This window comes from Arvicola amphibius, chromosome 7 (assembly GCF_903992535.2).
Source record: "Arvicola amphibius chromosome 7, mArvAmp1.2, whole genome shotgun sequence".
Taxonomy (NCBI): Eukaryota; Metazoa; Chordata; class Mammalia; order Rodentia; family Cricetidae; genus Arvicola; species Arvicola amphibius.
Window position 1 is genome coordinate 48,260,916 of NC_052053.1, and position 27,355 is coordinate 48,288,270.

At 52.4% G+C, this 27,355-nt stretch overlaps 1 protein-coding gene across 2 annotated transcripts; it reads left to right on the forward strand.

The window, feature by feature from the left end:
- Nucleotides 1-73: 73 nt before the first annotated feature.
- Miga2 (mitoguardin 2) lies at nucleotides 74-27,070 on the forward strand. Of its 2 annotated transcripts, none has more exons than XM_038336881.1 (16): nucleotides 74-205; nucleotides 4,080-4,313; nucleotides 5,375-5,585; nucleotides 7,853-7,965; nucleotides 8,675-8,792; nucleotides 8,986-9,122; nucleotides 15,596-15,713; nucleotides 16,963-17,063; nucleotides 17,562-17,677; nucleotides 19,417-19,489; nucleotides 19,603-19,689; nucleotides 23,064-23,162; nucleotides 23,377-23,511; nucleotides 24,833-24,886; nucleotides 25,398-25,514; nucleotides 25,736-27,070. In XM_038336881.1, the coding sequence occupies exons 2-16, from the start codon at nucleotides 4,218-4,220 to the stop codon at nucleotides 25,940-25,942; spliced, it is 1,782 nt and encodes a 593-aa protein (XP_038192809.1). In that variant the 5' UTR covers nucleotides 74-205; nucleotides 4,080-4,217; the 3' UTR covers nucleotides 25,943-27,070. The 2 variants fall into 2 exon arrangements, with proteins under 2 accessions (XP_038192809.1, XP_038192810.1); XM_038336882.1 differs by having other exon boundaries at nucleotides 25,686-25,898.
- Nucleotides 27,071-27,355: the final 285 nt, after the last annotated feature.

Below are 27,355 nucleotides of genomic sequence, written 5' to 3' on the forward strand. Positions count from 1 at the left end.
GGGGGGGAGGCGGGGTCGACGTGGGCACGTAGCCCGCCCCATTGGCCAAAGGCCACGGCGGCGCGGAGCGATCTGGAGACGTTCGTTGGTCCTAGCTGTGTCGGGCCTCATCGAGGCCACGCCCCCGCTCCCCCACCAGGGCCTGGTTTGGTTGTGTTGCCGCCGGGAAAGGAGACGCTGCCCTTCCGCAGCGATGGGATCCTGGGTGAGTGGCGGCCACTGCGCGGGCGAGCAGCGCAGCAGGGTTCAGGAGTGAGGCTTGCAGAGCATGGAGCCCAGCTCACGCAGGGGTCCGCGGCCCAATTTGTCCTCTTAAGTGTCCAGGGTGGGATGAGTGGGCCACCTGGACCAGGCGCGCGAGAGGATGCCTGGCTCTGGGGGTGGAACGAGAAGGGAGCTGGGTCAGAGAGGAGACTCCTGGGCCTGGAACGCCGTGGGCATCCAAGTAGGGTCTTGCCGGCCTGAAAGGAGCAGGTGTGCCGGCTGTAGGCAGAACCTCAAGGATGTTTTAGGGAGGTCTAGGACAGAGAGAAAGGCTCTGTCCTCCGTGCTCTGGCTCCGCAAGGAGCAGATGCTGAAGCTCGGGATATGGCCGATGTCTACTCTGGGGAAGCCTAGTCTCCTCGGAGACCCCACAGAGACGTCCCGGGATAGAAAAGAAACAGGAAATGAGGCAGAAGGTGGCTTAGGACCGTCTGGTCTGGGACCATAGCTAGGTCAGGTGGAGTGAGAGACAATGTTCAGGCCAGAGTCATTAGTAGGGGTGTCTTGCGCAAGAGAGAAGGGCCTGGGATGGAAACCCGGGATATCAGGCCTAGTGTGCCATGGTGAAGGAGCCAGCCAGCATTAGAAGTGAGAGGCAGGCAGGATATGGTGGTGTTGAGCTTGGACCCTTCTTTTCTGTGAAGTGACCTTTCTCTTGATGGGCACAGCCAACAGTAGCTGACAGGCCTCTCTCCCCACCTCCACCTGCCTCAGCCCTAGCACAGGCTCTCCTCGAATTCCATGTGGCCTTCTCAGAACTTCAAGGCCCTGAAGCCCTTCAGGTTTGCTATGGGCAAACAGCAGACAGGAGCTAGGATGCTCACCTACAGCCTTGGGATCTCATCTCTCAAAGCCTCCGTTTGTGTATCTTTGTGGTAAACGGTGGCTACCTCGAGGGTCCTGAGAGCAACTTCACGCTCAGAGTTGTCACAGAGTGCCGGCCTGTTGAAAAGGCCTGTTGAAAAAGCACAGGCAAGAATATCTCCAGTTATCAGACACCCTTGTCTCCCACCCAAGGCCAAGCCAGGCTGGAGTTTTTGGCTTTTCGAGACAGGGTTTCTCTGCAGCTTTAGAGCCTGTCCTGGAGCTAGCTCTTGTAGACCAGGCTGGTCTCGAACTCACAGAGATCCGCCTGCCTCTGCCTCCCAAGCGCTGGGATTAAGGGCGTGCGCCACCACCGCCCGGCCAGGCTGGAGCTTGGAGGAGGACCTGTGGAGGTTGTAGCTCACCTCACAGCCTCCAGGCAGCACATCTGCCCTTGACCTGTAGTAATTTCTTCAGCCCCACTCTCACCCGCCCTCTGCTCCACTCCACCCCTCAGCCTCAGGGCCAACCTGATCGGGCTGTGTGCCTTCCTCACTCACCAAGGGTAAGCTGTTCCTTGTTCATCTCTTAATGCTGCCCTAGTGACTTTTGGCCACCATCCCAGGAAGACAGGGTCTGCCCTAGCCTGTATGTTCCTTCCTCTGGAGATCCCAGGAGTCATCCTTGAACTTGACCATAGTATTGGGCGACCCCTGTAGGGTCTTGGGGGTCTCGGTTATATGTGATCAAACCACTGATCTGGCCTCGGGATAGGATGGTGAGGAGTCCCTGAGGTGGGTTTTGGGGACCCAGAGGAGGCTGTCTTCGCCCCCTGTGGCTGCACTGCCTGTCCCTGCTGTGTTTAGCGGTATCTAGACCTTGAAGTACCCTCTCTCCGCCACCTAGGAAGCGAGTTGCTTTGGACTCCTGGCTTAGGCTCTAGAAACTCAGTTTCTTCACCAGAAGATGGGGAGAGGCAGGGAGAAACATCTGCCCGTATAGTTAGCTCTTGACAGTAAACTCTGTACTAGTGAGACCAAAGGGAGAGAAGTATTTTGAATTCAAGGCGAGGCTGTGCTGCAGTTTGAGACTGTTTCAAAAATAAATATGAATAAAAGCAACCAAAAACCCATCACCACCTCCAGATCAGCACAGACCTTTAGGCTGCAGGAAGTGAAGCATTCCTAGTTTTGTGAAAAGAATGCCATGCATCTCAGTCGGGAGCCCGAGAGAACTTTATTTAGAAAATGGCCTGTGTGTTTAAAAAGGCTGAGAAAGTGCAGAAGGCCTGACGTTAGAGGGTGACCTATTTATCTCCCAGTCTCTGGGCTCTTTTCTGCAACCAGCCTGCCACACATGCTGCCTTCTGCTCCCAGGCAGGTAGGATTCCCTATATGGTTGTTGCTTGCCTGCAAGGGGCAGCGTGGGGCCTGGGATTCTGGATGCACCCTTGGCCTTCATCCCACTCAATAAAGGCAGTTTTCCCTCCCAACTGCTACATGCTAGACAAGTGCTTTAAAAAAAAATTGAGGCAAGCCGGGCGGTGGTGGCGCACGCCTTTAATCCCAGCACTCGGGAGGCAGAGGCAGGTGGATCTCTGTGAGTTCGAGGCCAGCCTGGTCTACAAGAGCTAGTTCCAGGACAGGCTCCAAAGCCACAGAGAAACCCTATCTCGAAAAATCAAAAAAAAAAAAAAAAATTTGAGGCAGGGTTGGCCTAAATTGCCCAGTCATTCTTGGAACTTTGATCCTCCTGCCTCAGTGTCCTGAGCAGCTGGAATCAGAAGCCTGTAGTGAGGTGCCCAACCCCTGAGAACACACTTGTTTACATCTCTTTATTTTTGCTCATGTGTATATCTTTTTTTTTAAAAAAAATTAAATGTATGTTGGGGGGGTGTTTTGTGCATGCATGTGTGTGTGCACCATACATGTACTTGGTACCTTCAGAGGGCAGAAGAGGCCATCAGATCCCCTCGAGCTGGAGTTAGAGACAGTTGTGAGTCACCATGTGGGTGCTGGGACTCAATTGAACATGAACTTTCTGGAAGAATAGCCAGTGCTTTCAACTGCCGAGCCAACCCTCTAAATCCCAGGGTTTTTTTTGAGAGAGTTACTTTATGTAGTCCTGGCTGTCCTGGAACTTGCTTTGTAGACCAATGCTGGCCTCAAACTCACAGAGATCCTCCTACCTCTGCCTCCAAAGTGCTGTGATTAAAGACGTGGATCACCATGCCCAGTTTAAAACATTTTTTTTATTGGGGCTGGAAAGATGGCTCCGTGGTTAAGCATGCTTGCTTCTTTTCCAGAAGACCTGAGTTCGCTTCTAAGCACTTATCAGGTGGTTCATAGCTGCCTGTAATTCCAGCTCCAGGTATCGGTGCCATCTTCTGGCCTCTGCAAGCATCTGAACCCATGTGGCATCTACACACACATAAACAAAATAAATTGTGTATTTGAGTGTGGAGCACCTGCCGGAGTCACATGTGGAAGCCAGAGACCAGCTACGGGGTCAGGTCTCTCCTTCGTGTCTAGGCTCATTTCTGTTGCTCTCATAAAATACCTTAGCAGAAGCAACTTGGGCAGAAAGGGTTTGTTTGGCTTGTTGTTCCAGGTGACAGTCCATCACTGGGAGGAAGTCACAGTGACAGCATCTCATGACACCTGCTTGCATTACATACGCAGTTAAGAGGCAGAGAGCAAAGAACACAGTCCATGGCTCTAGCCCAGAGACTAGTGCCATGCTGTGGATGGGTCTTTCACTTTAATTAGTTAATCCCTCGTGGATATGCTCAGAAGCATGTCACCCTAGATTTTTATCAAGCTAGCAGCACATTGGACCTGGAGAACTCGGTTGTCAGGCTGGCTCAGCAAGTTCTTTAACCTGCCTGGCTATCTCACTGACCTGAAGCTTTATGGCAGGATTGGGTATTGAACATGGGGAGAGAGCCTCCACCACTCAACCCCAGCCCTGTTTGCCCCTTCCTGTGTCTCATCTGGTCGTCTGTCCCTCAGCTCTGTGGAAGGACCTTCTGTAATGTGTGCCCCGGCCCTGCTGGCGTGTGGGTGGTGCCCAAGACCCAGCCAGAGACCAGTTGAAGATCTTTTCGGAAGCTCTTACCCCGAGTTCCCGCCTCAGGTGCTTGGTCTGCCATGGCGTTCCGTCGTACTGAGGGTATGTCCATGATCCAGGCTTTAGCCATGACTGTGGCTGAGATACCCGTGTTCCTGTACACGACATTTGGTCAGGTAAGATGGGTGTGGTCCTGCCCAGGGGTCCTCAGCACCTGGGAGAGCTGAATCCGTATCATGGCTTTACTGTGTGTCTTTAGTTAATTTCTCATTGCTATGATGAAATACCTTAGCGGAGGAAGAGAACATTTGGGCACACAGTTCCAGTGGGCTATAGTTCATTGTGTGGGAGGCTTGGCAGCAGAAGCAGGAAGCTAACTGATTCCATTGCACTCAGCAAACAGGCTGACAGGTGCATGCTTCCCAGTGCTTAGCCCCCTTTCTCCACTTTCCACAGGGGACCTTGCCCTGCCCATTAGTGGTCCCCTCCACAGTTAGGATGGAGAGTCCCTGGTGCTGGAGAGATGGCTCAGAAGTTAAGAGCACTGGCTGCTCTTCCAGAGGTCCTGAGTTCAGTTCCCAGCAACCACATGGTGGCTCACAGTCATCTATAATGAGATCTGGTGCCCTCTTCTAGCATGTAGGCATACACGCAGACAGATCATTGTATACATAATAAATAAATATTTAAAAAAACAAAGACAGAGTCAGGGCCTTCAGCTCAGCCTTCACCCTAAGGCTAGGTAACCTCTTGACTTCAGTTTGTCTATGGGCATGCTGACTAAATTCCTTGACGCCCCCTAAAGCTTTCTTTTGTGGGACCGTTCCACCTGGGCCAGCAGCAGAGTGGCCAGGATGAGCCTGTTTGAGTGGAGTGGTCTGGAATAGTGTGTGTCATTAGCTCCAGATGTCACTGAGAAATGGAGCTGTCAGGTCTGGGTTTGAGTTGTGTGTTGGTCATTTGGAAGGTGGCAGAGACTCTGACAGATGGCACAGTACCTGGTACTATACCCCTGCAGGCACGGAATGGTGACCAGCAGTGTGCAGGGCACACCGGGTCCCAGCTCCTAAATTCCTCTCCTCAGCAATGTCCTCTGCTGTCTTTATATTTCTGGTTCACAGTTTAGAAAAACTGGCCTGATTTACTTTTTAGTGTCCCTTGTCACTCTGTGATCGGCAGAGGAACACTGTGCCCACACCTCGGTGACATAACCAAGCCACTTGTCTCTTTCCTCCAGTCTGCATTCTCCCAGCTGCGGTTGACACCAGGCCTGAGGAAGGTTCTTTTTGCCACAGCCCTTGGGACTGTGGCCTTGGCCCTGGCTGCCCACCAGCTGAAGAGGCGCCGGCGGAAGAAGAAGCAGGTGGGCCCTGAGCTGGGAGGTGAGCAGCTGGGTACAGTACCCCTGCCCATCCTCATGACCCGCAAGGTCCCTTCAGTGAAGAAAGGTAGGTGTGTGGTAGGGGTGTCCTGACATCATCATGTTGTCACGGTTCAGCGCTCTTCTCTGTGGGGTCTTGGGCTAGTGCCTTCCCGCCTCACAGCCATGCTCCCTGAAGTAAGAGGGATAGAATCATAGAATCATTCCTTCAGACCCTAGGCTCAGTCTTGGTGAGTGGTGTTGGTCTTGGATGTCCTCATCTCCTCAGGGGACACCAGGTCAGGGCCCAGGGGTGCCAGTTTCCTCCTGCTCAGGAATAGGAGGAGCCATGGGCTTCGGGAGCCCAATCGTATTTCTCGTATTCCCCTTTTTAGGTGAAAAGGGATTTGCATGTGGTAATGCACCCTTTTAGTTTATCCTTCTGAGCTGGAGATGGGGCCATCAGAGAAATAAGCCACTATGGGGGAAAAAAAACTTTTTTTAAAATTTATTTTATTTTGGCCAGGCAATGGTGGCGCACACCTTTAATCCCAGCACTTGGGAGGCAGAGGCAGGTGGATCTCAGTGAGTCTGAGGCCTGCCTGGTCTACAGAGTGAGTTCCAGGACAGCCAGGGGTACACAGAGAAACCCTGTCTTGAAAAACAAAACAAAATTTTATTCTGGTGTTTGTATATACACATGTGTAGGTGTGTACTGTGGTGTCCTTGTGGAGTCAGAGGACAGCTGGAAGAGTACATTCTCTCCTCCTTCCACAGTGTGGGTTCTGGGGTCAAGCTGAGGTCATCAGGCTCAGTAGCAAATGCCCTGTCCATTGCACCATCTTGCTGGCCCTAGAAGACTCTTAACAGCCCCTGGGAATTTTGCCACATGTCATTGTCATTTTGTTCTCCTCTCAAGGCAGAGTGTTCCCACAGGTTCTCAGCTTGGGAGAAAGGTAGATTTTAAAGCCAGGTGTGATAGCGTGCCTGTAATCCTAGCTCTGGAGGCCAAAGCCCGAGGGGGGACCGTTCAAGGCTGCCGTGGGCTGCAGACTGAGACTTCATCTTAACAACCAAAGTCCATATGAAAAGTCAAGAAAGATAAGGAAAATGAGGTTTCAAAATTGCTTTATTCATTTATTTCTGTGTTTATTTATTTACTGTGCACATATCATGGAGTACACGAGGCGATCAGAGGATGGCTTGTGGGAGTTGCTTCTCTTCTGCCACCACATGGGTCCCAAGGATCAGTCTCAGGCCCCTTCCTTGCTAAGCCCTCTTCCAATCCTGTTGTTTAAGATCTATGAGTTTATTTTGTGTGTATGAGTGTATGAGTGCTTTGCCTGCCTGTGTGTATGTCCACTGTGTGCTGTGGAGGGCGGAAGAGGGCACTGGGCCACCTGTGACTGGAGTTAGGGATCCAGTGAGGCCTGGGCGTTGCCTTCGCCCTGCACCTTGTCTGAGATGCAGTTCTTGGTTTTCCACAGCTGAGTGCACAGGCTAGCTGCCCTTCAGCTTCTGGAAGTCTCTGGTCTGTGCCTCCCATCTCTCCCTAGGAATGCTGGGATAACAGACGTGGACCACTGCATCTGGCTTTACATGGGGTCTGGGGATTTGAACTGAGTTCCTCATGCTGTGTGGCAAATGCTTTACCCATTGAGCCATTTCCCTGGCTCTCATTCTCTCACCTGCACCTCCTGAGTCGGGGATCACAGTGCCTGTGCCCACCGTGCACAGTTTACATAGGGCTGGAGGTCAAACTCAGGGCTTCCTGCATGCCGAGCACCCGCTCCTCTAGCTGAGCCATAGCCTGGCCCTCTCATGTTTTTATGTTGTCTATTCTTGCGGGATAGGAGGTGGGTGTGTGCCTGTGTGTGTGTGTGTGTGTGTGTGTGTGTGTGGTGTGTGTGTGCGCTTGGGGTGTGTGTATGTGTGTGTGTGTGGTGTGTGTGCAGGTCAGAGGACAACTTCCAGGAGTTGGTTCTTTCCGTCCATCGAGGATTAAACCAGGTTGTTCGGCCTGGCAGCAAGTGTCCTTACCTGCTGAGCCACCTGGAAAAGAGAATTCTTTATCAGTCACTCAATCAAGCACACAGGCAAACCAAGCAAGAGGTAGGGAAGTGACCCTGCCTTGCTCTCAGCTTGTCCCAGCATTTGGTGCTCACCAATGGGCCTGGCCCTGTGTTAAATCAGCAGGCCATAGGAAGGGCCCCATTCCTCTGCCTCTCCCTACAACAGTGCACTCTCAGGGGGATTTGCTGGTGTTTGGCTTAGGAGGTGAGGCTGTCAGAAAGATGAGGATGGGCTGGACGGTCTAGGTGGTGGATGTGTGCAGGGTCCACCTTCTCCCCACAGGCTACTCCAGCCGGAGGGTTCAGAGCCCCAGCAGCAAGAGCAACGACACTCTCAGCGGCATCTCCTCCATCGAGCCCAGCAAACACTCAGGCTCCTCCCACAGCCTGGCCTCGGTGAGGAGCCAGGGCGGGATGTTTGGGGCAGGTACCACCAGGACATTTCTGGACTCCGCCCTGAGCAAGCTTCTGGACTGTTAGAAGAGAGAGAGGCCCCTTCGTTCCTTCACATCCTTGTTCGCAAAGTCGGCCTTCAGAGGCTGGGGGATGGCGGTTGGAGGCCCCAGTCTGAGAAAAGTGTGTAGGTGCCAAAAGGGCCTATCCGGAGGCCTGGGCCGCAGACCCTGAGCAAGTGCCTGGGAGCTGTCCAGGATGGGCCGGGCACTGAGGGTCTAGAGATAGGGATACAAACAAAGGTGAGCACTGTTGCTGGAGTGAGTCCAGTCAGCAAGGACCCGGCTGTAGCTCTAAGCCCGGCTCTGGCTCTGCCCTTGCCCTCAAGTCTCCTGTGGTAAGGTAGAGGCCACTGTTGTGGTTGGGGGGGGGGGGGCTCAGAAACAAGGTGGCAGCTGTCTATCCTCCTTGTCTGACTGGTAGAGCCTGGACTGGGGCCCAGGCTGGTTTCATACATGGCTGTTGGTATCAGCCTGTGTTTCTTTACACTGGCAGTTTCTGTGGGGCATCGTCCAGCTGTTCTGAGGTTGTGGGTGCTGGCCGAGCCCACGGGAGATATCTAGGAGGGCATATGGCTTGAGGTCAGCCAGTGGGTGGGCTTAGAAGGGGCGCACAAAGGGCCTCACTTCTTATCTGTATACTTGGTCCCCAGATGGTAGTGGTCAATTCATCCAGCCCCACAGCTGCATGCTCAGATTCATGGGAAACCAGAGGGATGGAGGAGTCTGTGCCCACCACCGATGGCAGTGCTGAGAGTCTCTATGTACAAGGTTTGATTTGGGGGGAGAGCACAGGGTCTCGGGTAGGGTAACAGCGTGCCTGGGGGGAATGGCCTAAGAATCTGAACAAAGCAAGTCACTTCAGTTACTGCCCCACCCTACATTGGCCTTGGCCTCCCTGCCATGGTGTGCCCCTGTAGGCTGAGACTGGGAGCTGACCCTCTCTCCTCTCACCTGTTCTCAGGCATGGAGCTCTTTGAGGAGGCCCTGCAGAAGTGGGAGCAGGCCCTGAGTGTGGGGCAGAGAGGGGATGGAGGCAGCACCCCCACACCAGGGGACAGCTTCCAGAACCCAGACACCTCGTCAGAGGCACCGTCAGAGGTAGGTGGTCTTCCACAGCCACTGTGCGGGGAAGTTGGCAGGGTGGACAGACTGACTCTGGTGTGACCTCTCTCGCGGGCATTTACTCTCTGTCGAGTCTCCAGTCCATGAAAGCTCCACCTAGAATAGCATGCTAAGTGCTATGTCGGCCTGGTGGTAGCTCGGTGGACAAGTCGCACGTTGATGATGATCAGATGCTTCCCAGCTCTGTTTGGGAGAGGGTGGATATGCTGGTGCAAGGCCATAGGAAATGGGTCTCTTGTTGGCAGCAGGCTGGACTCTGGGCCTTTGGGTTTCTTTTGGGAACACCACTCAAGTTGTTTATTATAATTCTGTAATTTATTTATTTGTAAGACTTTATTTTTATTTTTTTAATGCATGTTTCCCTGCATGTATATCTTTGTACCATGTTGGTGCCTAGGGTCCAGAAGAGGGTGTTGAATTCCCTGGAACTGGAGTTACAGTTGTGAAAGTTCCAGGCACTTGGGCTATAGAGTGAGTTTCAGGTCAAGTTGAGTTTCAGAATGAGACCTGTATCAAACCAAATAAACCAACCCAGGGAAATTTCACAGGGACTTGGCTGCTTGATATCTGGGATATCGGGATATCACCGAGCACAGGCCCCAGGACCACCTTGTGAGTCTGGCCAGTAGGGTTGTGTCTCCTCTCTTCTAGCCTGCGTGTGCACCTCCACAGAATGGGACCAGATCGAGCGGGTGCCTGGTAAACAATGTGCAGTGCAAGTGTGGGTGGCGCCTGCAGTGCTGGGCTGGGTGGTGCCTGGCACAGGCAGTTACAGGTAAAGGTGCACTTCTGTTGCCCACGTGGAAAGCTGATCTCAGAAACCTGTCGCTCAGAAGTCATGGAGACAGTGAGTGGGGTGCAAAGATGAGAACCCCACATGCCATAGACCCTTACTGTTTGTGTGTCGGCAGATGATGGCACCAACAGGTGTTTTGTTAGGGATGAGCATTGAAGGACGTGGCATTGGTTCCCCACTGTATTTACTACACTGGTTATATCTGTGTGTACATAGACAGGGTATTTCTGTGTGGTCCTAGCTGTAAGGTATATCTGTGTGTACATAGACAGGGTATCTCTGTGTGGTCCTAGCTGGGTTAGAACTCTCAATGTAGATCAGCCTGGCCTCAGACTCACAGAGGTATATCTACATCTGCCTCCCAAGTACTAGGATTAAAGATGTGAGCCACCATAACCAGATGTGTGTATGTGTATGTATGTATGTATACTTTTTTATTATTTGTGTGTATGTGTGGGTCGGCACACTGTGATATGCATTGAGAGATCATGTGGGAGTTGCTTCTCCTTCCAACTTGTGGGTCCTGGGAATCAAACTTTGGTCATCGAGGCATGGTGACATATGCCACAGAGCCATCTTGCCAGCTGTCTTAGTTAGGGTTTCTATTGCTGTGAGGAGAAACACTTCCATATTGCTTTTCACCAGTGAAAGAAGTGAGGGCAGGAACCTGGGGGCAGGAGCTGATGCAGAAGCCATGGAGGGGTGCTGCTTACTGGCTTGTGTAGTGAGGAGCTGCGGGCAGGCCTGCTTTTCATCCCAACCAGCTCCCGCATAGCTAGCTTAGCCCCAGAAATAACAACACACAAACTGTATTCATTTAAACACTGCCTGGCTCATTAGTTTCAGCCTCTTACTCACATCTTGACTAACCCATATCTAATAATCTGTGTAACACCATGAGTGGTGTCTTACCGGGAAAGATTCAGCATGTCTGACCTGGTGGTTGGCTCCATCGCATCTGTCCCAGAGAGGAGAGGCAGGGCAATTACCTGAGGCATCTACCTCACTTTCCTTCTTCCCAGCATTCTGTTCTGTCTATTCCACCTACCTATGTTCTAACCTATCAGGCCAAGCAGTTTCTTTATTAATTAACCAATGAAATCATCAGATAGATAGAAGATACACCTACATCAGGCTTGTTCTTCATGGCTTGCTCAGCCTGCTTTCTTATAGAACCCAGGACCAGCAGCCCAGGGATGGCCCCACCCACCATGGGATGGGCCCTCCCCCATTGATCACTAATTGAGAAAATTTTGCTGTAAATCTGGATCTCATGGAGGCCTTTTCCTCAGCTGAGGCTCCTTCCTCTCTGACTCTAGCTTATGACAGGCCGACTAACAGAACCAGCTGGTACACTAGGCTTTGTTTTTCAGATAGTGTCTGACTGTGGAGCCCTCGGTGGCCTGGAACTGGCTGTGAAGAACAGGCTGACCTCGAACTCACAGAGGCCTGCCATTGCCTCCCAAGTGGTGAGGCTGAAGGTGTGCACTACCATACCTGGTTTGCCAGACCTTTGAAGATTTTTTTTTTTTAGTTACATTATTTGTGTGTGTGTGTGAGAGAGAGAGAGAGAGAGAGAGAGAGAGAGAGAGAGAGAGAGAGAGAGAGATATGCATGTCCCACAGTGGACTTGTGGAGGTCAGAGGGTCAGAGGACAACCTATAGGAATCAGTTCTGTTTTTCCCACCTTGTGGAGACCTGAAAGTTGAACTCAGATTGTCAGCCTTGGTAGCAAACACTTTGACCTGCTGATGTATCTCACTTGCTCACCATCCTTTTCATTGTTATTTTAGACTTATTTAGTTTACTTAGTGTGAGTATTTTGCCTATGTATGTGTATGTTCAGCGCATGTGTGCCTGGTGTAAACCAAGGTCAGAAAAGGGGTCAGATCCCCTGGAACAGGTTACAGATGTTGTTGAGCCACCATGTGGTGCTGGGAACAAATAAGAGCAGCCAGAGGTCTTAGCTCCTAAGCCATCATTCCAACCCCGTGTTAAGATTTTTGTTTGTTTTGTTTTTTGAGACTGGGTTTCTAGCTGTCCTGGAACTTGGTGTGTAGACCAGGCTGGCCTTGAGCTCACAGAACGCTGCCTGCCCCTGCCTGCTAGGCTAGGTGAGTGCTGGGATTCACGGTGTGTGCCACCCCCAGCTCCTGTGCTGGCATATTTAACAGTTGTGTTGGACAGTGTTCCTGTGTTTTGGGGGGTTGTGGCTATCAGTCTTGGTCTTCTCATAAATCCCTACATACGTTAACACTCACCCCCACATTTTCTCGCCTCCTCCCACAGCCCTTGCGCTCTGGCCGTGACTGGCATTCCATTGCTGATGCTGCCTGGCTTTTCCCGTGCTGTTTGCCATCTGTGCATATGTGCTAAAACTTTTATTCCTTTTGTGGTTGTTTTGTGGGGAGGCATGGTGCACATGAGGCGGTCAGAAGATAACTTGTAAGGAGTTGATTTTCCACCTATGTCGTGTGGGTCCTGGGGCGTGAGCTCAGGCTCGCTGGCAAGCACCTTTATTTGCTGAGCCATGCTGCTGGCCCCCATCTGTGCGTTCCTTTGGAGAAATGTCTGTTCTGGTCTGGTGTGTGGGATTACGACACACCGGTTGTTTTCAATCTTATGATGCTGCCGTTGAATGTGCGTGTCTCTTTGTGCACATTGGTGTTTTGCCTGCATGCGAGTCTATGTGAAGCTGTTCAACCCTCTGCAACTGGAGTTACACAGTTGTGAGCTGCCACGTGTGTTTTAGGAATCGAACCTGGGTCCTCTGAAAGAGCAACCAGCACTCTTAACTGCTGAGCCACCTCTCCAGGTGTGCGTGTCCCATTGTATATTCTGCAGGCACAGCTGTTGTTTCTAATCTTTTGATGGTGCTATTGAGCGTCCCTTGTGTGTTGTAGGCTCAGTTCTTTTTTCAGACCTGTGACTTACAGGATCTCTGTCCTGGGAGTTTTCACCTTCTTTTTGCTTTGCTTTCTTTGAGACATGTCTTTCCACATATCCCTGACTACTGTCCTGGAGCTCACTCTGTAGACCAAATTCACTTTGGCCTTGAACTCACAGAGATTTACCTGCCTGTGCCTCCCAAGTGCTGGGATTAAAGGTGTGTGCCACCTTGCCCATAGAGTTTTCACATTGTTGATGGCATCCATTGAAACACAACAATTTTAAATTTCCGGGCTAGAGGTGAAGCTTAGCTGGTAGAGTGCTTTCTTACCATGCACCAAGCCTGTTGTGGTTTTTTTTTTTTGTACCCTGTGTGAAGATGTATTTGCTGTAACTGGTGTAATAAAAAGCTGAACAGCCAGTAGCTAGGCAGTAGGTATAGGAGGGATTTCCAGGAAGAGAAAGGAAGAGGAGGAGTCAAGGTGCGCAAGAGATGCCAGGAGACTCGGAGAGGAAAGAGGAGGTGCAAGATGGAAGAGGTAACGCCACGTAATAGCACAGACTAATATAAATGGGTTAAGTTATAAGAGCTAATTAGGAACAAGCCTAAGCTATAGGCCAAGCTTTCATAATTAATAAGAAGTCTTCGTGTTGTTATTTGGGAGCTGGCTGGTGGGACAGAGAAAGACTCGCTACACAAGCCCTGGGTTCCATCCCCAGTACCACGTAGGCCAGGAATAGGCCAGCAATCCCAGCACTTGGGAAGTGGAGTCAGGAGGATCAGAAGTTTAAGGTTATATAGTGAGTTTGAGCTCATCCTGGGCTACCTGAGACATTGTCTCAAAACAGAAGCTTTTTTTTTTTCAATTCTGAAGTTGTCTTCTTTTCTTAAGTCGGTTGAGCTTCTGTGTCGTGTGTGCAGCTTTGACCCACCCACACCCACACCCACAGTTATTGCCAGAGAGCTGACAGACAGGCTCTGCTGGCCATGCTAGGAATACAGCAGAGTGTGGCCCGTGGCCTAGAATCCTGTAGGTCTGGTCCAGTCTCTCCTGCCATATTTTAGTAAACACCCTGGACCACTTAACGACCTTCAGCTTTCTCTCTGTAATATCCCTGCTCCGGAGAGATGCTTTGAGGCTAAGCCCTCACCAGCAGCTGCCTCGCAGCTCTTCTGGCCCTTGCTCAGGCCTGATTGGCCCTCACCTGTCTCCTCCCTAGGCTCTGGTTACTGTAGCAACAGGCTCTACTCTGGTTGCCTCCACCTCCATGGAGAGAGTAGTTAGGCTAACTCTTGCCTCACCTTGGGACCCAAGCCCAGAAGCCCGAGAGTGAGAGGGAACAGCACCCCACTACAGAGGCTCACAGACTCTGTCCCAACACCAGCTCCCACCCTCCGACTTAGGCCCAGGCCCTGCTTGTGCCTCCTTGGAAGCATTCTCCTGCCACCTGCATCCTCCCTGGACAGCCTGGCCTTTGCTGCTCAGCTTGTCACCTGCAGGCCGTAACACTCACGTGTCCCTTGCTTAGTGACACCCCAGGAACAACTACTGCTCTGTGCACCTGTCTCCCGAGTCCTAGGTACCCTCTTCACACACCAGCCCCTTTTCAGTCCCTTCTGTGGGGAAGGTATTGGAGGAGGCCACCTTGAAGGTACATAGGATCTGAACTCTGAATGTGGATGGCGGAGGGAAGGGTGGGGCTTTAATCCAGCAACAGTCTTGGGTCACCTAGTGGTGTGAGGGGCTGCGGGCGGTTTCCCACCGCCCTGCTCTAGGCCACCGGCTAGCTTAAAACCCGAAATAACATCACACAAATTGTATTCTTTTAAAGACTGCCTGGCCCATTATTTTCAGCCTCTTACTCACATCTTGATTAACCCATATCTAATAATCTGTGTAGCACCACGAAGTGGTGCCTTACCGGGAAGTTTCTAGCATACGTCCTTCTTGGGCTGGAGCTTCATTGCATCTGGCTTCTCTCTCAGGAGAGGCACGGCAGTCTGCCTAACTTAGGAGAGGTGTGGCATCTTACTGATCCTTCTACCTCACTTCCTCTTCCTGTTCTGTCTACTCCACCCACCTAAGGGGCGGTCTATCAAATGGGCCAGGCAGTTTCTTTATTAGCCAAAGAAATCAACTCAAACAGAAGACTCTCCCACATCAACCTAGAGACACAGCGTGTTCTAGGAAATATGTACCACCAGCCAACCAACAGGAAAGCAAGAGGGGCTGAGGGTATGGCTCAGCTGACAGAGTGCTTACCTAGCATGTAGGAAGCTTTGAGCTTGTTCCCCAGCACCATGTAAAACCAGGTGTTGGGGAGCAGACTTGGGTCGCCTGCAAGCCCAGTATGCTGTCTAATTGAACCACTGAACCATCTCTCAACCCTGGTTGATAAGATTTTTTTTTTTTTTTTTTTTTTTTTTTTTTTTTCTTTTCTGAGACAGGATCTTGCTGTGTAGTCCTGGCTGCCTGGAACTCACTAATGTCCCACAGTGGTCTCAAACCTGAGATTTTCCTGGTTTTGCCTGTAGGGTTCCAGGATTACAGGTGTACACCACGATGCCCTACCTGCTGAGATCCTTTGCCCGTCTTTCTGGCATCAGAGTGTGTGTTTACACCATGATGGCCGGTGTCTCCTGGAGTGGCAGGCGGCACGATTCCAGAGCTCTTCTGGACCCAGAGCCAGCTCATTTCCTTGGGGCCCTGTCTGAACGGGGAGCTTGGCAGTTGTAGGTTGAAGGTCATTGTTTGTGTCATAGCCAGAGTCACAACGGAGGGAATTTGCCGAGAAGCTGGAGTCCCTGTTGCACCGGGCCTATCACCTGCAGGAAGAATTTGGTTCCACCTTCCCCTCTGACAGCATGCTGCTGGATCTCGGTGAGCAGGACCATGCAGGCTGCTGCAGGCCTGAGGTGCCAGGGACAGAGGTTGGGGTCAGAGCTTGGTCCCCCAGTGCCGCAAACAAATCACAGTTCCCTGGACCTCATTGAACAAATAGGGAAACTGAGGTATCCCTTAAAGATGGTAGATAGACACTGAAGCAGGATGAGGCTCAAGGAGTCCATAGTTGGTATGCCCTGGCCTCTTGGGAGTGCTTTTGGGCTGTGTGTGACCTCTCTGGGCAAGTCTTCAGGCCTTTGCACTCACATGGTAGTTAGCCAAGCAGGCCGAGCTCTCTTGTCATTTGGGGAGGTAAAGGGTGGGAACCACAGGGAGGGAACCAACTTGCTCAGCCCAGTATCCCCTTGTCTGCCCAGACAGCCCTGTGGGAACAACTGGGGTCCAGAAAGGGCTGGCCAGTTCTGCACGCTACATCTTCCCTGGCTTCTTGGTATTGCTCTCAGTGTGGCTTTGCCTACTGGAAAAGTCCTGTTCCCATGGATCTTCCTATATAACTGAAGTTGATAGGGCCTTCAAGGTGACCACCATCAAGTCTGTGACCTCTGTTTGACACACCGTTCCTAAGTGGCCTGGAAAGTCCAGACCTGTACTCCAGAGCAAGCAGACTAGGGAATGCTGGATAATTGCCCTTGGATGCCCTTAAGGCAGTTTCAGCCTTTTAGAAAGGGAAACAATAGATTGGGTGGTGGTGGTACCCAATTTACTAATTCCACAGGGAGGCAGAGACAGGAGGATCTCTGAGTTTGAGACCAGCTTACTACAGAGTGAGTTCTAGGACATCCAGGGATATGCAAGAAAACCCTGTCTTGAAAAAACCAAAACCAGGGACTGGAGAGATGGCTCAGGGGTTAAGAGCACCGCCTGGTCTTCCAAAGGTCCTGAGTTCAATTCCCAGCAACCACATGGTGGCTCACAACCATCTATATTGAGATCTGGTGCCCTCTTCTGGCCTGTAGGCAGAGCACTGAGAATACTGTATACATAATAAATAAATAAATCTTAAAAAAAAAAAAAAAAAAAAAAAAAAAGGAAACGCTCACTACGCAGGGACATAGAGCAACAGAATGGGTGTTGAGATGACCCCTGTTGTTATCACACAGCTCAGGGCAGCTTTGTGACCTCTGCCAGCATCTGCCCCAGAAGGGTCTGAGTCTAGGGATTAGTGCTGTGGGCGGGCCAGGATTCCTGCAGCAATGGGTCTCAGCCCAGTCCTACTCCCTTGCAGAGAGGACCCTCATGCTGCCCCTGACTGAGGGCTCACTGCGTCTGCGGGCCGATGACGATGACAGCCTGACCTCGGAAGACTCCTTTTTCTCAGCAACTGAGGTGATTTCCTGGGGGACCGAGTTGGGTCGGGCCAGGCCTTCTGGGCCAGCACTAGGTTGGTGGAGGTAAGGTTATTTTCTTGGGTGGGAACCAAGCTCTGCCTCCTAGAGACTCTGAAGTGCCAGGTCAAAGCAAGGGTGCCCCCATCCCCAGGACTCTAAACCACACCCAGCTCTAGTGTCTCTAACCCATTCAGTCCTTTGGTTAGCATTAGTCTGCTACTAGACTGGGGCAAGGGGCATGGTGTCTGTGCTTGGGACAGGAAGATGGGAGTGTGTGTCCAGTAGACTGTCCTTTGGGCAGAGAACCTAGACATAGGAGTGCTGAGATCTAGGGCTGGACATAAACTAGGCTTCCTGTCTCCCGGGGCTAGTATATCTTTGGCATCTCCATGATGGGCCATAGGCAGGCAGGCCCCTTGGGAGGTCACTATTGGTGTGGCCCAGAGCTCTGGCGTCTGTGGGGTGCTGCTCACTGGCCTCCTTGGCCCCTCTCCAGCTCTTTGAGTCCCTGCAGGTCGGAGATTACCCGCTCCCTCTCTCCAGGCCTGCTGCTGCCTACGAGGAAGCTCTGCAGCTGGTGAAGGAGGGCAAAGTGCCCTGCCGGACACTCAGGTGAGAGTAAGCAGGAGGGGGCTCCAGCCCCGGGGAAGAGGCACAGAGGCCCATGGTGCCTGGCAAGGACTCAGCTGGGCGAGTGCCTCACACTGTGCATGCCTGGGCCATCCCACTGCAGCAGAGGTCCCGAACAAACCCAGCTCTTGGGAGGCAGAGGCAGGTGGATCTCTGAGTTTGAGGCCAGCCTGGTCTTCAGAGTGAGTTCTAGGATAGCCAGGGCTGTTATAGAGAGAATTCTGTGTTGAAAAACAAAATAAAAATACCCACAAACCAAGAGCCAAGGAAGTATCTCCATGGTAGAATGCTCACCTTCGGCTCACACAGGACCTGAGTTGTGTTCCTGAGACGGAGTTGGAGACTGAGAAAGACAGCCATACTTTTAGAAAGAGCTAGGCCTGTGGAGCCTGCCAAGTCCTAGACAAATTTGCAGGCAACACCAAGCTGGGGCTCAAGGTTGGACAGCTCAAGGTCGGGCGGCCTAACACACCCTCTCCTGAAAACTTTGAAAATAAAACAAGTAGTTTGTGACCTTGACAGAAGTCCTCTTGTCTCTTGCCCTCCTGTCCTGTGCTTACACTGGGTCTCTTAACCCTCTCTTAGGTAGGGCACTTTACAATCTTGTATATCCCTAGCTGGCCTTGAACTGGAACTACTGTGTGACCGAGAATAGCCTTGAACTCCTGATCCTCCTGCTACTTCCCCACTGCTGGGAGGTATCGAGTTTGTTTAGTTTTTTTGAGACAGGGGAGACAGGGTTTCTCTGTGTAGCTCTGGCTGTCCTGGAACTCACTCTGTAGCCCAGGCCGGCCTCAAACTCAGAGATCCACCTGCCTCTGCTTCCCTGAGTGCTGGGATTGAAGGTGTGCACAACCACAACCCAGTAAGAAAATGTTATTAGCATATATTATATATAATAGTTTCATTGTGTCATTTTAATACATGAACGTAATGTGTTTTGATCATATTCAAGCCCTGTCCTCCTCCCTTCCCACTAATCCTTCTTTCCAACTATCTTCACCTTCTGTTTTTATGTCATCGTGTGCGTGCGTGCGTGCATGAGTGTGTGTGTGTGTGTGTGTGTAAGAGAGAGCATGAACAGAGCAAGTGAGCTGGTGCGTTTCCTTAGGGCTGCCTCCAGCAGCACGGAGCGTGGGTGAGGGTTGTTTCAGGAGCATGGACACCTTGTCAGAGGGTGCGCTACTCAAGAGAATGTCTCTCTCCCATCGCAATTAACTACATAGAAGTCGTCGTCTTCAGGGAGAGTGGCACTCTGCCCTCTGAAGTGAACCTGCTGTCCCGTGGACTTGTACTTTGTTTTCCGATCATGGCTTGTCATGGTTTAAAAGTCCACTGCCTGAAAATAGCAGAAAGCTCTGTCGCGGGCTCTAGTGACTTGGAGAGAGATGTCATATGGAACCGGTTGGCCATTTTGGTACTTTTCCAGGGAGCAGCGATGGCTGATTGTGGTCTAAAGGAGTCTAAGGTCAGCCTAGGCACCATAGCCATAACTGCTACCTGTGCCCAGGGCCAGAGGGGCCAGTGAGGCTCCAGAGAACATCCAATCAGCCTGTGCCTTTGACTGGGGTGAGACTGGACATAGAGGAGGTCACACTGCCAGGCTGAGGCGGGCCAGGTTGGACCCTTGCCCTCTCCTCCTCACCCGGAGTACACCCTACCTCCATTGGACCTTGCTAGGCAGGACCAGGTGGCATGACACCGTCTGTCCCTCTTCTCAGGACAGAGCTGCTGGGCTGCTACAGTGACCAGGACTTCCTGGCCAAGTTGCATTGTGTACGGCAGGCCTTTGAGGTGGGTGTGGTGTGGGGGTCACTGGGGAGGGCGCTGGGCCTGCTCCACACAGGGTCACTCTGCCCTTTCTATGGGCTCTGGGAAGCCAACAGCTCACCCCCGTCTTTCTTCAGGGGCTTCTGGAAGAAAGGGACAACCAGGTCTTCTTTGGGGAGGTCGGCCGGCAGATGGTGACAGGCCTGATGACCAGAGCTGAGAAGGTAGCCGGGGTGGTACTGTTGCAAATTTTCTTGCCCATGACCTTTCCCTCCGAGACCTTATTTCTAACTGGTGTTTGCTTCGTTTTGCTGACTGTTGATTGGCTCTTTAAAAACAACAAAGTGGGACCTATGAGATTGCTCAGTGGGTAAAACTATGCCCTATAGGACTGGTGACCTGAGGAAGATCCCCAAAACCCATGATGAAAAGGGAGACCAAGTCCCAAAAGCTGTCCTCTGACCTCCTCATGCAACCTGTGGTATGGGTGTGTCTACACTCATGTCAACACAGTAATAATGAAGGCAGCAGTTCTTGGGGCTGAGCCGATGGCTCAGTTAAGTGCTGGCCGGGCGAAGATGAGGACCTGAATTCAGAGCCCATCCGCCAAATGCCACGTGTGGTACAGTGTGTTGTAATCCTAGTGCTGTGAGCTCCTGCCAGTCAGTCTCAATTGAGCCCCTGTCTGCCCGCACATGCATACAAACACGTTGAAATCAAGTAGAGTCCTGGCATCTTCGTATGGCCATGGAGTGGTGGGAAAGGGTTGCCGGTCCCTCCCAACCTGGAAACCCTCCCTGCTCCAACTAAGAAGGCTAGAGACTTGAACTCTTTCTTACTTGTGATTCAAACAGTACAGCTTTATAAAACTGACCCGTTATAAAATGTAAACCACAAGATGGGGGGTGGGGGGTGGTGCACACCTTTAATCCCAGCACTTGGGAAACAGAGGCAGGCAGCACTTCGTGAGTTCAATGCCAGCCTGGTCCACAAACTAAGTTCCAGGACCGGCTCCAAAGCTACAGGAAAACCCTGCCTCGAAAAACAAAACCAAAAATAATAATAATAATAATAATAATAAAAATAAAAAACCAACCAAAGAAATGCACACTGCAAGGGGCTGGAGAGATGGCTCAGAGGTTAAGCACACTGGCTGTTCTTCCAGAGGTCTTGAGTTCAATTCCCAGCAACTACACGATGGCTCATAACCATCTGTAATGAGGTCTGGTACCCTCTTCTGGCATTGAGGTGTACAGGAGGAACACTGCATACATAATAAATAAATGTTTAAAAAATAAAAAAAAGAAAGAAATGCACACTTCGGAAGGTTCCCACATCTGTCCAGGGTGACTCTTGATAAAGTCCCAGATCTGCTGCATGGATGTTCTGACTGCGGGTGCCATTGCCCACCTCCCCAGCTGTGCCCTGCCAGCAGCTTGCAGTTTTTACATAGTGACATCACAGGGTATCTCTTCCTGTTCCACTCTAACTTGCTGGTGTGGGAATTACTGCCTGCAAAGCCCTCCAGCTTGTAGGCAGGCATCTTGGTGGCATCTGCTGTTTTTCAGGTGTTGATGGCTGCATTTGTCCCCACACAGACTCCATGGGGACCTGTGAGGTCTCTCTCAGGCCCTGGCAGGACTTTCAAAGGCTCTCACTGGTTCCCTTAGGTCCCTGTTGGCAGCAGAAGAGTTTGTGCTCAGTCTTGGCCAGTACTGGGCTTCTGTAACCTTAACCTTTGCCACTCTGTCCACTGCTCCACGGCTCTCCATATTTATCACCCACTTGTGCTTTTGTCGACGGATTGGAGCAAGTCTCTTGAGAGAGAGGGTCTTGTGTAACAGGCTGGCTCTGTGGCTGAGGATGACCTTGAACTCCTGATCCTTCTGCATCTGCCTCCCAAGTGGTAGGATCACAAGCATACACCACCGTGCCCAGCTTCTCTTACATTTCTGTTTTGTGTGCATGAGTCTGGGGGCCTGCGCACTACACCTGCTGCATGTGGAGGACGGCGGGCAGCTTGTGGGAATGGGCTCTCTTCTGTATGGGTTCAGGACTGAACTCCAGTTGTCAGCACGTGGTAGGTGCCTTTGCCACTGCAGCATCATGCTGGCTCTCTTTTACTCATGCCAATGCTCCTGCCTCAGCTTCCTGGGGCTCTGCTGGAGCGAAGCTGTTATATAGGCTGTCCTCTTAGTCCCTGCTCTCCTGATCTAGAACCTGTGACCACACTTGTCTCCCACCGCTTCAGATGCCCTGGTCCAGCTGCCCTTGGTCATGACCTGAGGCTGATGTGTGCTATGCTGGGCATACTTGGCCCTGTGAAGCTTTGGGCACTGGCCTCGTGGGCAGACCAGGCCCTCTGCCTGCTTTGGACCTTCCTCTGTGCATAGCACATCTTCCTTATTTTTTATTTAGACAGTTATGAAGTCCATATAGAAGAGAGTATGTGAAGTGTGTATACTATATAATGGCAAAGAAGATGAACCCGGAGGGTTCTCAACTCTGACCTTCTCACCCTGCATCCTACATAGGATGCCCCTTGTCTTTCCTACCATGCAGTGAAGCCCCCAGGGGCCAGGATTATAAGCTTGGCACGGGTGTGTGTGCAGTTGAACCCCTGACATTGGAGGCCCTGACGGGTGCTGCGTTTGCCTTAGCCAGGCGACTGTCCCCAGTGCCTGCAATCTGCCCCCAAGTGAGCTCCAGGCTGCTCTTTCATCTGTCTCTCCAGCAGCCATCAGCTCTGCTACAGTCTTCGAGAAGCAGATGAGGAAACAGGCTGGAGAGGGAGAGGAGGTGTCCCAGGTCACTGAGCAAGTGAAGTATAGAGCCAAGCTCTGCAGTCACGTATGCTGGGTCCAGCCTATGCCCTTAGTTGGCTCTCCTTGGCCTCACGGGAATAGGAGGGGGAAGAGAAAACAAGTGGCTAGGGCCTGGCCATTCTGAGCAGGCCTCTGCTGCCTCTGCCCCAGCCAATCTTCGGATTTGTTTTCCACTAGAAGAGGATGTTGTTTCCCTGCGCCCCAGCACAGAGCTCTCATAGAGCCCTGTCCCGAGTTGTAGCATCAGGGCCATTTTGTAACCTTGCCGCCTTTGGCCAAGACTTGGGTCTTTCTCTTTCCATTTATAAGTGGATGTGTCCTGTGTCAGCCACCCTCCATGCTAGGCAAGTCTGTGCTACTGAGCCATATGCCCTGGCCCTGCAAGAGTCTGCAACACTGCTTAGGAAGTGCTTCTGTGCTGGGGGGCTGCTGATGGTCTCCAGATGTGTGGGCAGTCCTCCCTCTCCACCCCTGAAAACCACACCCTCTCCCGGGCCCCTCCACGGACAGGTCATGTGATGGAGCTGTGTCTGGCTCCCAGAAAGCCACAGGTGTTTAGTAATGAGCCAGACAGACATGGCTGGGTCCTCTGGTGTGGATTCCGCCCCAGACACACCCTGGTTGTCAGAAGGTTCAGGCAAAAGATGCCTCCTCCTTGGAGTAAGGCCCAGCTCTGCTGGCACATTCTATCCACAGCCCAGCTTGCCTGTGAATCTTACCCTGCTGGGTCTCAGGGCCTCTCCCCCAACCAGAACCGGCTGTGCTTCTCACAGAGTCCTAAAGGCTTCCTGGAGAGCTATGAGGAGATGCTGAGTTACGCCCTGCGGCCTGAAACCTGGGCCACGACCCGGCTGGAGCTGGAGGGCCGAGGGGTGAGTTGGCTCATGTCGAGCTTCTCGGGTCCTACAGAACGGAGATCCTTTTGGTGGGAGCTGTGCCCAGCTCTGCATGTATGCTGAGCAGCAGAGGTGGCTCATCATTACACACGCAGAGCCTGGGTTCCAGCCGTTTCCTCGCGTGTGCTGCACAGCCCCACAGCCGCAGCTGTCTGCGCAGCAGCTCGAGACCCAGCGTCCCCTCTTGCAGGTGGCATGCATGAGCTTCTTTGACATTGTGCTGGACTTCATCCTCATGGATGCTTTCGAGGACTTGGAGAACCCTCCATCTTCGGTGCTTGCTGTCCTGCGGAACCGCTGGCTATCCGACAGCTTCAAGGAAACGGTAGGCCACTGTCCCTTTCCCATATGTGTTCATGGCACATAATTTGGGCACTAGTCTCTTGTCCCTGGAGTTCCTTTATCCTCCGACTCTGGGGCCAGTCCCTGTTCACTGAGATCTGGGGTGACAGACTCAGGGCATGCCAGAGTTTCCTGATGCCCTGGTTCTGGCAGAAGTGCACATTTCCTTTGCATTGTACTTCGTGTGGTTCAGATCCTTACCTTGGGCCGACACTAATTATATGCATTTTAATGCACCACCTTAGCTTAAAATAGAGGTAATCCCCCCAACACCTCTACCCCCCAAACAAACAACCAAAAATCAAACTAACCAGGCCATGGTGGTGCACACCTTTAATCCCAGCACTTGGGAGATGGAGGCAGGCATATCTCTGAGTTTGAGGCCAGCCTGGTTTATAGAGCTATTTCCAGGACAGTCAGGCTATATAGTGAGACCTTGGCTTGAAAAATCAAAACCAAGGGCTGGAGAGATGACTCAGAGGTTAAGAGCACTGATTGTTCTTCCAGAAGTCCTGAGTTCAAGTTACAGCAACCACACAGTGGCTCACAGCCACCTGTAATAGGATCTGATGCCCTCTTCTAGGATGCAGGCACACATGCAGACAGAGCACTCATACATAAAATATAAACAAAGTTTTTAAGAAAAGAAGGAAAAAAAACAAAACCAAAGAGAAAACTCAAGGCTGCCAGTGATAACTCTAGTAACGTTGTGGTGCTGCTGCCCATGACTGATCTCCAAGCAGGCCACTCGTAGGTGCTCATGGTGGCTCCCCACAGCCGCCAGGTGAGGTGGGCAGGTTGCAGATCATGAGCGTTTCACAGAGGAGGAAACAGCCTGGGAAGCCTCAGTACCTAACTGGAGTTCCGAAGCAGCAAGTGTTGGAGCCTAGATTCAAAAATAGGTGTATGGAGCTAAAGAGATAGCTCTGTGTTTGCTGCTCTTGAAAAGGACCCAGGTTTGTTTTGTGATGCTTACATGGCAACTCACAACCACCTGTAACTCCAGTTCTGAGGGATCCAGCATCCCCTGGCCTGGGGACTCTGTAGGCTCCCGGACACACACAGTGCACAAAGTGACGCAGGCACACTCACAAAGTGAAAACTAGGCATGTTGTCAAATTTAAGGTATAAACACACATATATAAACAGATGATAAGTCATCTGTTGTCAAATTTAGGGTAAAGAAAAAGCAAGGTCCAGGCATGGTTGAGTGTGGGGAGCCGTGGGAAGGGCTCATCCTGGCCCAGGATCAGGGCTGTGGGTCAAAGTGCTCTAACTCTAGACTGGGCTCTTACCTGTTCCAGGCCCTGGCCACTGCGTGCTGGTCTGTCCTGAAAGCCAAGAGGAGGCTCCTGATGGTGAGTGATTGGTGAGGCCCCTTGGGAGCGCTACTGAGTCCTAAGCAGCCAGGGCTCCCCGACTCCTCACCAACCACCCATCCTGCCACTGTACCCCACTTGGCCAGTTGTCCCAGAGGGCACGTAGCCCTACCTTGTCTCTTCCCTTGGGAGCAGCCGTCATATCCCAGGACTGAGCAGAGGAGAAGGACACTGGTGGTTGGGGGGTGGGGGGTGCACATGAGTGGCCAGTGCCCACAGGAGTCAGGGAGTAGGCAGATGGCATCTGCACCCTGGATGGAGTAGCTGATTGGTCCCCGTGGCTGCCAGGTTCTACTGCCATGGCTAATGCTTTCTTTGGTAGTCTTTGCCCATTAAGGCCTCCATGGGGCAGCTCTCAGAAATGTCTGCTAGCCCTTTCTGTAGATCTGAAAACCAGGGCTGTACAGGCCCCCCGCTTACCCAGGGTCAGCTAGGCAGGACCCAGGGCCTTTAGATGATCCTTGATCCCCAACCCTGCCACTCACCATAGGTGCCCGATGGCTTCATCTCCCATTTCTACTCCGTATCGGAGCATGTCAGTCCTGTACTGGCATTTGGCTTCCTCGGACCCAAGCCCCAGCTTGCGGAAGTCTGTGCTTTCTTCAAGGTACGTGACAACAACCCCTGCTTCCCTGCTCCTGATACAGGCACCCTCTTGGTGCCAGAAGAGGGGTGGGGCGCTGGGCTGTTCTAGTTGAGGATGTAGGAGCCACAGGAAGGCAGGGCCTGAGACTTGGAGGGTGGGCTGGGGCTTTGTCACTGAGAAAGGACTTTGTAGGACGTAGAAAGTGTCACAGGACCGGGCCCAACACCAGTCTCCTGCCGCAGCACCAGATTGTGCAGTACCTGAGGGATATGTTCGACCTGGACAACGTGCGCTACACATCGGTGCCAGCCCTGGCAGACGACATCCTACAGTTATCCCGGCGCCGCAGCGAGATCCTGTTGGGCTACCTGGGGGCGCCAGTGGCTAGCAGCACTGGGCTGAATGGGCCAATGCCTCGAGAGAATGGACCCCTGGAAGAGCTGCAGTAATGGGGACACAGCTTGAGGGGAGAGGTGGCTGCTTGAGCCTCATTCACAAGGGTGATAGGAGAGAAAAGGCTGCCCTTCCCTTCCTTCGGGTTGGCATCCAAGGGTCAGGGTGGCCGAGGGCCATTGTCCCTGAGCCTGCTATACCTGCTCATCTGGCAGTCCCAACCCTGGAGGACAAATTTCCATGGAGAGGAACCACTGGAGCCTATCCAGACGCCCTCAGGGTACCTGGGCAGCAGGGGCAGGCCAGGGACAGCAAGGTGTAACAAGGGGAAGACCTGAGAGGAAGGTGTAGAGATATGGACCACAGAGCCCCAGTCCCCTCTGGGCTGCAGACAGAGGGCAAGGAGGTATCGGTGAGGGATAAGACATGAGGGCTATATGGTGACAGTCACAGGGTCCTGGAGTAGGAGCCAGCACCAAGGCTTCTGGTCAGTATGGAAAGCCCCATCTGGGCCATCCAGAGGTGAGCTTGCCCCACCCGTGCTCCCTTCAGAAACGCAGGCACCAACCCAGGACCCTGTCCTCACACATTCCCATGCCCTGCCAAAGACTAAGTTTTTACCCCACCTCTGCCACCACCAAAGATGGAGGAGGTGGGACTGGGCACTTCCCACTTCCCTGTGAGCCTGGAACTCCTTGGGCAGTGCTAGGCTCCAGCTGAGGGCTCTAAGCAGAGCTCACAAAGGCTTGTCACTTGTGTTACCATCTGCTGCTCTAGAAGTGAGGGTCTGGGAACCATGGCAGGGAGGTCAGGGTCAGCCCCCCCCAACAAGAAGTGGACTCAGCATTTTGCCTTTAACTCCATGCACACGGACTCTGGGGCTGCCCAGCAGCATAGGGCCCACCTCAGGGCCCTGCAGACAGCTCTGCAAGCATTGTCATGGCAGCTGCAGGGGTCCTGGGAGCCCTCTCCTTTATCCTGAGCTGGGAGGTTTTTATTTATTTGCCTTAACACTTTATTTGGATGTTCTGCTGCTTTCAGGTTGTGAGACCCTACAGGAGATGAGACTCCTGTTCTGGTCTGGAGTTGAGCACGGGCTCCTGGGACCCAGTCCCTCTGGAAGAGGCAAGGGCTTCCCAGGGTCGGGAGGACACAGTGAGGAGAGAGTGGGGGGGGGGGGGTGACTGAGGCCCTGTGCTCAGGAGCAGCCCTCCGCCCTCCGCCCTCAGTCTGACATTCCATTCGTTTGCACTTACTGAGCTGTGAGTGAGCCCTGGCCCAGGCCCACCTTTATTTGCCCCTGAACCTCACAGTGGTGGCATTTTCATCTGTCCTTGTTCATGTGTCCCTCACTGCCCTCTAGCACTTGATCTGTCAACTTTGTGCAATGACTGTGCGTCAGATAAACGACGGAAACGGCCTCTCCTGCGTCTTGCTGGGTGTAGGGCCGGGCTGGGGTGGAGCAGTGA

What these genes read in the sequence shown, in the direction of transcription:
- Miga2 (XM_038336881.1), top strand. Translation starts at nt 4,218, where the DNA reads ATGGCGTTCCGTCGTACTGAGGGTATGTCCATGATCCAGGCTTTAGCC. An exon ending in CCTCCCACAGCCTGGCCTCG is followed by an intron (nt 7,966 to 8,674) that starts GTGAGGAGCCAG and finishes CTTGGTCCCCAG; the next exon opens with ATGGTAGTGGTCAATTCATC. An exon ending in TGAGAGTCTCTATGTACAAG is followed by an intron (nt 8,793 to 8,985) that starts GTTTGATTTGGG and finishes ACCTGTTCTCAG; the next exon opens with GCATGGAGCTCTTTGAGGAG.